At 42.2% G+C, this 8,828-nt stretch overlaps 2 protein-coding genes across 2 annotated transcripts in view; both read left to right on the top strand.

The window, feature by feature from the left end:
• Nucleotides 1-1,189: 1,189 nt before the first annotated feature.
• LOC111982375 (beta-2-glycoprotein 1) lies at nt 1,190-4,892 on the top strand. Its single transcript, XM_024013933.2, has 8 exons — nt 1,190-1,341; nt 1,507-1,686; nt 2,033-2,123; nt 2,205-2,281; nt 2,379-2,570; nt 3,365-3,544; nt 4,255-4,452; nt 4,745-4,892. Exons 1-8 carry the CDS (start codon nt 1,272-1,274, stop codon nt 4,825-4,827), a joined length of 1,071 nt encoding a protein of 356 aa, XP_023869701.1. The 5' UTR covers nt 1,190-1,271; the 3' UTR covers nt 4,828-4,892.
• A 374-nt stretch (nt 4,893-5,266) lies between these two features.
• LOC111982376 (beta-2-glycoprotein 1) overlaps nt 5,267-8,828 on the top strand; it is an 11,070-nt gene continuing 7,508 nt past the window's right edge. The window contains exons 1-5 of the mRNA XM_024013934.2: nt 5,267-5,688; nt 7,325-7,501; nt 7,873-7,969; nt 8,182-8,258; nt 8,589-8,777. Coding sequence (XP_023869702.1) covers nt 5,619-5,688; nt 7,325-7,501; nt 7,873-7,969; nt 8,182-8,258; nt 8,589-8,777 — 610 coding nt within the window. The 5' untranslated portion in view covers nt 5,267-5,618. The remainder of the gene's footprint in view (nt 5,689-7,324; nt 7,502-7,872; nt 7,970-8,181; nt 8,259-8,588; nt 8,778-8,828) is intronic.

The raw sequence follows: 8,828 nt of genomic DNA, 5'->3' as shown, positions 1-8,828 counted from the left end.
CAGTCCCTGGGTATTTATTCCGGTGTTCCTTGTTTATCTGTGGCCAATTCGCCTTGTCGAGTCAACCAGCGTGGTTTTCCGTGCGCATGCTATTTCCTTTTCGCACTTTTGCTAGTCCTTTCGGTTTTGATCCTTTCCTGCCTTGACTCTAAACCTGCCTGCGTGACCATACTGCCTGCCCTGACCTTGTTTATGATCTTTTGCCTGTCCACGACCATTCTCTTGCCTGCCCCTTGGATAATAAATATCAGAGACTTGAACCATCTGCCTCCTGCATCTGGGTCTCACCCATGTGCCCTTATAAAGGGAGCTTTTTGAGCTGTGTGTCTTTACTGTCATGTTACAATGATGCCTCTCCGCTGCCTGTCGGCTATTCCTTTTTGTTCTTGTTGATTCATATTATAAATCGATGCAGCTTTGAATGCGTTTATGTGTGGTATGATAGCTATTGCAGAATGAATGGTGGATATAGGGCAGGAAAAATAATTACAGTCCCGCAGCATAATCTCAATTTGTAGTTGAGCAACCACTGTAGACTGGTAGAGTATATTGACCTGTGGTATACTAAAGGTTAGCACGTGGAAAAGCGTAGTGCATACGGGAAGTACCAAAACACCCTAATATATATCTACGTTGTCCTCACATTTATGAATAGGTTATAGGCCTAAACCGATCACATATTTGTCACTGTGTAACAAATAGTTAGCCCTGTAGCAGTCGTAAGGACAGGACTTCAGCAGAAGGCAAGACGGGGGTTAGTGCTCAAAGTGTTGATGTCTTGGTGATCCGAAGGTGCCATTTATAATGCTAAATATCAAGCTAATACATTAGTAGTAGATTAACAGTATGCACATTGGGCAATAGCCAAAATAAATACCATCTGAATCAGGCTTAACCTGTCCTATCTGAACGACACAGGTAGGGCAAGTCTGTACAGCCTCCCCTTTAGAAACCAAATCAAATTCGAATTACAGTTATTAACATGTTTAGCATTAGAATTACATGAATGAAACCTGCATTTCATACAGCTGATACATGATTCTGAGTCGTTGTAGTGTGGGTGTCTGTGTGTATGTGTAGTGTACTGAGTGAAAGTTATCCTTCAACTCAGAGTAAATATGCATGTGCTTTGAACTTTGGGTTCAATCAATGGAAGCCTATTTCAGACGATCTCATTGGATCAGACTTTCAGGGTTTTTGAACGGACCATCTACATTTTTCACTGTCCACTGCCGAAAGAACGGACACAGTCTCTCTCAACCCCGCAGAAGATGAATCCAACCTTGGCTTTGCTGCTGCTCTGCCAGCTTGCCTTGTATACGTCAGTGACATGCAAGAAAGGTACAGTGCAACTTATTTAAGGCAGTATTTTTCAATTACAGAATATGTATTACAGTGTTGGTTCACAAGACTCAGTGAGCTATGCTTTAGCCGTATTTCATATGTGTTTTTATATAATATACACCGTCACATTGTTTGTCTATCAATATTCCCATTTATCCTCAGTATGTGCCCGTCCGCCCGTGACCGACGGTATGGATACACTGGGCCTAAAGCGTGTGTATGAGATTGGAGAAGAGGTGACCCTGGCGTGTGAGCGTGGATACACACCTGGGAAAACCAAGACTGCCAAGATCACCTGCTCAGCCTCGGGAGAGTGGACCAAACTGGACCTTGTGTGTTCTCGTAAGCTCCACCCCATTCGCAAAACATCCATTACATAATGTAAAGCATAAATCCACCTATGTTCACAAAAATTCAGGTAAATTGTTGGGTTTTCCAGAAATCGTGGTTGGAGGATTCCAGATTTCCTGCTTATTAGTCCCTGATTCAAGGAACCTTCCCACTGGGATTTCTGGGAATTTTGGGAATGTTTCTGAGAATCTTGGAACCCTAAAGTCACCTATACAGTACCATGGACAGTCCATACTTTAGCAAGGGGCTAGGGATATAGTAGGATCCCCCCCCAAAAAATGTACTACATGAAATGCATAAATTATATCCACATGAATCTTATACATTTTTGACACAGCAAAGATGTGCCCTCTCCCCAAGCCTATGCAAAAGCCAGGGATGATTGACGTGCCATTCAAGAGTGTACTCAACTACACATGTGATGACGGGTGAGGGAAATAGTGCGGTTTAGTTCTGACTACATTTTGCTGACTATGCATATCAGACCAATAAGAATTTGTGTTCTTCAGGTACGTCATGATAGGAGCCAATGAGAGCGTGTGTTTACACGATGGTACCCTCAGTGCACCACCACCAATGTGTAAAGGTATACTATACCTCCAGAATGTAACCTTGCTTTTCTCCAATGTTTGTCTAAATATGCAAATATAGTCTTGATTATTTAAAATATTTCTTCCCTGCAGCTGTGAGTTGTGCTCTGCCTCAAGCACCTAAGGATGGTAAAATTGTCTATGACAATAAGAAGTTCACTGGCAATGAAATCCAGTACGGACAGAGTTGGACGTATGAGTGTTTGCCGCCAAGAGCTCCCATTGGCAACGAGAGAGGATCGTGCCTGGCCAGTGGAAACGTGACTGAGCCACCGGTATGCAAGGGTAGGTGCAGACAGTGGCAGCACAAGCCAAATGGTTTGTCTGTTCCATCATGAACAAATCTCATTGGTTGAGAAGTTTTTGAGTGACATCTGGTGGAACCACTGATAAATTATCAATGATCTTATGGAGGCCCATTATTACATAGGTCTAGCCTTTTTGGGGCCCTACGTGAGATTTGGTTGCCCCTCCCAAATGTTTTATAGTTAATTCCCTGCAATTCTACCCATTTTTCCATGGGGTGGAGATCATTTTTGAAAGTTTTAAAGCTAATTTCCTGCAATTCTACACATTTTGCCATTACTTATGCCATTTTGATGATATGAGTGAGTGACTAACAAAATCAATAGGGGCCCTTTGGAGGTCAGGGCCCCTGGTCGGTATTTTCGACAGATAGCTGGCAAGACTAATTTACCAATCTTTGTTAGCTGACATGGTTAATTGCGTAATACACAACCAAATGTCGAACTTGCACCTTGTGTATTCTATTATCCTAACTCTCAACAGTAAGTTGAGATCCCGAATGAATTCCCCAAAAATACATACTAATAAAATGGGGGGGCCACTAGCGGCATGGGAACCGCTTATGCCTGGAGCCGGCCCTGACGATGATTCTTGTTAAAATGGTTATTGTTAACTGTTCATCCACTCCAAGCGATGATAATTGATCAATTTGCATAATCCTGTCTTCCTCTGTTTATGCCTTAAAACTAATTTCTGTAATTTTAGATTCATCCTGACAATATTGCGTTGCTAATACACTTTCACTAGCCCATGACTTTTCTGACCTGTTGCAGAGGTGAGCTGCTCCATCCCACCAACGATAGACCACGGCCTCATCACCTTTGCTGTGATGAGGGAGGCCGGCTACAAGGAGAAGGTCAAGTACCAGTGTCAGGACCACTACGTTCTGGACGGCTCTGAGGAAATACAATGTCAGAATACAGGCAACTGGTCCACTTTGCCCGTTTGTAGAGGTGAGTCAGTGTAGGGTGAAGTTGCCCTTAGACGCTGATCTTCAGTCAGTTTTGCATTTCCCCCACTAATGGTTAAGGTTATGATTGGGGGAGGGGAAGCTGACCCTAGAGCTGTACATAGAGGAGGCTGGTGGGAGGAGCGATATGAGGACGAGCTCATTGTAATGGTTGGAATGGTTTAAATGGAACGGTATCAAACATATGGAAACCACGTATGACTCTGTTCTGTCTATTCCATTCCATTCCAGCCATTATAATGAGCATGTCCTCCTATAGCACCTCCCACCAGCCTCCTCTGCTGTACATTGGGGGAAAGTTCACACCAGAGCCATTGAGTCATAGAACAGGTTGCACTGTTGCTCTTGTGGGAACGTCACTTGTGTGTGTCTGTATATCGAACCAGCTTGTTGACTCACATGTGATTAGATGTGTATCAGCAACCATTTATTTCATCTTTGGTGACTGCAATGATTGCGTAATGAGAGCATACTGCCGTTTGTGCCTTTTGAGCAAAGCACTGCATTCCCAAACCTTCTCCGGGGTCGCTGCTGTGTGGCTGACCATGTGTTGCTCCCAACCTATTGTATATGTGGTGTGTCAGGTTGGGTGCTGATTACAGAAGAAAATAAATTCCATGATCTATTTCATTTCATTCTCTTCAATGCTAAACGGAGAGTCACGTTGCTTTGCTTGTCTTCGCTTTACTGCAGCCCCCTGTAAAGTTAACATCAACAGAGGTCGCATCTTCTACAACGCCAAGAAGATCTGGATTGGGGATCTGAAACCCAATAGAGTCCTTCACGGGGAGCCGGTTGTGTTCTACTGTCTGAACAAGGAGCTGAAGTGTGGCATTCCAGTGTCAAGTCAGTGCATCGACGGCACACTCAGTACCCCAGAATGCTTTAAAGGTGAGGCCCTTCGTACCAAAATAACATGGTCACGTTCATTATGACATGCAAGTTTTAAAACATTTTACTACGTGAATCAAAAATGAGTGTTTCTTATTGGACACGTGTGGGTAGTCTCTCCATGTTTCAGTCCATTTAATTCCTGTTGATGACAAATGAACACAACCCAGAGTAAAATGTGTCGTGGTCGCTGCCGTCACATTTTCAAAGCTTCCCGAAGCTGTTTAGTTGAGTCCTTAATATTCTCACAACTAAAATGACAAATGTGTTTGTGTGTCTGTCTTTCTCTTAGAACCAGGCAAGATGGAGTACACCCTCAAGCCCAAATCACTTCCATCTGAGATTGCGATGTGTCAAGCCGACGTAACAAAATAAACACCATACAAAGAGGATAAATAGGGCAAATAAATGACAAATAAATATGACTTTTAAAAAAATGATATGTTTTAAGTCTATTTGACTTTGTGTCCAAATAATCCAGCCTTGCTTTTGCTAATAACCTGTTGATTATATCCATAACATGAATGAGCCTGAATTTGATTGCCTGTAAAGTACATGTTACCTGAAAATGACACTAGATGTCAGTATAGGATTACAGTATTTGTAATCTCTGCTCACACACAAAGGGCTCTGCAGCTTTGAGAGAAAAACAAGTTACTTTTTAACCAAGAGTAAACATACCCTTGTTTTGACTTGAACTCGATATCTGATTGAACTCTTGCAATTTTGCAACAAGAACAACAAACACAAACTGCATGAGATTACAAATGCATTCCATTCTGTTAACAGATAAAAAGCACACAAATAAAGATTCATAGTAGTAGATCTGCATCATCTAGCCACATCAGTGTTCTAGTGCTAGAATAGTTTCAGTCAACTTTATTGTACCACATAAATGGCTTTTGCAACCATGATTTGGTGAAGAGTTACAGAGAACTGGTGATGTGTACTAGGAATGGGGGAGGGGCAACAGTAAGGTTCACAAAGGTCTGGTGTTTTACGGTAAATGACGTAAATAATAAAAGAGCCTGAGGTTGCCTCATTCTGCGTTGTCATCGACCCTTATCCAATTACCTTGAGAACCCAAAAAGTTGGGAGCTCCAACGACGTTCCGATTTTTACCCTTGAAACCAGAGAGGAGAGACGCTCTCTCCACACCACAGACGATGGCACCAAGTCTGTCTTCGCTGCTGATCTGTCTGCTTGCCTTGTATACACCAGTGACATCCAAGAAAGGTACAGTATCTATTATTACGGTATCTATACTGAACAAAAATATAAACGCAACATGCAACAATTTGAACTGAGTTACAGTTCATATAAAGAAATCAGTCAATTGAAATAAATTCATTAGGTCCTAATATATGGATTTCACATCACTGGGAATACAGATATGCTGGTCACAGACACCTTTAAAAAAAATAGTATGGGCGTGGATCATTTGCCTCATGCAGTGCGACACCATCTCCTTCGAATAGAGTTGATCAGGCTGTTGATTGTGGAATGTTGTCCCAAGCCTCTTCAATGGCTTTGTGACGTTGCTGGCGGGAACTGGAACATGTTGTCGTACATGTCGATCCAGAGCATTGCAAACATGCTCATTGGGTGACATGTCTGGTGAGTATGCAGGCCATGAAAGAACTGCGGCATTTTTAGCCTCCAGGAATTTTGTACAGATCTTTGCATCATGGGGCCATGCATTATCATGCTGAAACATGAGGTGATGACGGCAGATGAATGGCACGATAATGGGCCTCYGGATCTCGCCACGGTATCTCTTTGTATTCAAATTGTCATCGATAAAATTATACCAGAATTACCATAACCATAACCCCACCACCACCATGGGGCACTCTGTTGACAACGTTGACATCAGCGAACCGCTCGCCAGCACAACGCCATACACGCCCGATACAGTTGAAACCAGGATTCATCCTTGAAGTGAACACTTCTCCAGCATGCCAGTGGCCATCGAAGGTGAGCATTTGCGCACTGAGGTCAGTTATGATGCCGAACTGCAGTCAGGTCAAGGCCCTGGTGAGGACGACGAGCACGCAGATGAGCTTCCCTGAGACAGTTCCTGACAGTTTGTGCAGAAATTATTTGGTTGTGCAAACCCATAAATGAATCAGCTGTCCGGGTGGCTTGTCTCAGGCGTTCCCGCAGGTGAAGAAGCTGGTTGTGGAGGTCCTGGGCTGACGTGGTTACACGTGGTCTGCTGTTGTGAGGCCGGTTGGATGTACTGTAAAATCCTCTAAAAAGACGTTGGAAGCAGCTTTTGGTAGAGAAATTAACATTCAAACTTGAGACATCTGTGGCATTGTGTTGTGTGACAAATGTAATGTAAACAAATGTAAACAAATGAATGCAATACATTTCAGAGAAATACGATTTTTCTGCATATGAAAGACTTCTGGGATCTTTTATTTCAGATCATGAAACATGGGACCAACAATTTACATGTTGCGTTTATTTATTTGCTCATTATTTGCCCCAGTGTTTTGGCCTGTTGATTTAGAAGCCTTTTGTGTTTCTGTGCTGTATGCTGTTCAGTATTCCTACGTACTCTCAGTGAACATGTTGTCAGAGTGTGTGTAGACAAATGAGCTTGTGTTATGTTGACGAATACTTTCAGTTACTGTAAGCTGAAAGGAAAAAGACACTTTATTTTAATAGTCCACCTACCTTTATGCTCAACAAACTTTTACTAGACAATCAGTAAAATGTCAACTGCATGTCTGGGTAGTTGCACGGGCACTTCTTTGGTTAATCTATATGTCCATGTTTTTTTCTGTGTCCGTGTGTGTTTGTGTGTGTGTGTGTGTGTGTGTGTGTTTTATTGACCCATCCCGTTGTTTGTCTGCCCCCTCAGAATGTGGCCGCCCGCCCCTGGGGGACGGTAAGGAACTGGAGGGGTTCCAGAGGGTGTACTCCCCCGGAGACGAGGTGGTGCTGTCGTGTAAACGAGGATACACACCCACTTCAGGCTCTCGCACAATCCTCTGCACTGCTAGCGGAGACTGGACCAAGTCTAAACTCACATGCTCAAGTAGGACACTTTTATAAAGTTTGACCCAAAACAGTATTACTGTTCATGTATCATAATTTGATACTCAAAAAACATACCATGTATTATCAGTTGATACTCACTATATTGCAAGTATTATCAATTGATACTCAGTATATTCCATGTATTATCAGTTGAGACTCACTATATTGCAAGTATTATCAATTGATACTCAGTATATTCCATGTATTATCAGTTGAGACTCACTATATTGCAAGTATTATCAATTGATACTCAGTATATTTCAAGTATTATCAGTTGATACTCAGTATATTACAAGTATTATCAGTTGATACTCATATTGATGGAACTGTTGAGCAATGCTGACTGATTCCTTTTGACTTCTGATGCAGCAAAGAGTTGCTCTTTCCCAGAAGCACTAAACCACGGAGACATGGAGTTTGTGGACATTGTCTACCAGAGTACCATCAACTACACCTGCCATGAGGGGTATGGGGAATACCATTTACAAATTCTATTTTAGTGTCTCGTCGACGACTGGTCACCTCTCCGTGCTGTCAAAGTCTATAACATGTTATTGTATCAAACACATGTAAAGTAGGTCAAAGTTGAAATCACTGTATACCCATACACCTAATATAGTGTCTACTTGATGTGTTTTTAGTACATAATTTGACAGATTACGGTAATGTGGTCTACAGGTATACCCTGCAAGGAGCCAGTACCATTGAGTGCTTGTACGACGGACAATGGAGTGATCCACCACCAAAGTGTACACGTAAGTTTCTGCCTTATACTGAAATGCACAACTACTCTAGCACTTAAAAGTAATGATTAAACATTATCTCACATTGATAATGCATAGAAACTCACATTGATACTTACAAGTCTATAAGCACAATGTAAACGTGGCCTTATTGCTGTAATTGTAAAGAGCATTCTACAATGTGTAAAACTGAGATTTGAATAATGGCTTTACTGTAGCCTATATTATTCATATTCATATGTTACATCATATGTCTCTGATAAAAATAGAGAGAATATCACGTATTTCAATCAAATGTGCTTGATTGATGAGCATGTGAATGAAATCTCTCCCCTCTGTCAGCGGTGATATGTGGTCTTCCTCCAATACCTAAATATGGGAAAATGGTCTACGACAGAAAGTTGACAGGCAACACGACTGTGTTTGGTTTTGGGGGGACCTACGAGTGTTTCCCTCCACTTGTCCTCATAGGCAACGAGAGGGGATCGTGCAGCACTAACGGAGACTGGACTGAGCCACCAGAATGTAAATGTAGGTACAGTGTTATCAGTCAAAGACTCTGATCTGTTGTATTGCTAGGGC

Source organism: Salvelinus sp. IW2-2015, linkage group LG21 (genome assembly GCF_002910315.2).
Source record: "Salvelinus sp. IW2-2015 linkage group LG21, ASM291031v2, whole genome shotgun sequence".
Lineage (NCBI taxonomy): Eukaryota > Metazoa > Chordata > Actinopteri > Salmoniformes > Salmonidae > Salvelinus > Salvelinus sp. IW2-2015.
This window is presented reverse-complemented; position numbering and strand designations above follow the sequence as displayed.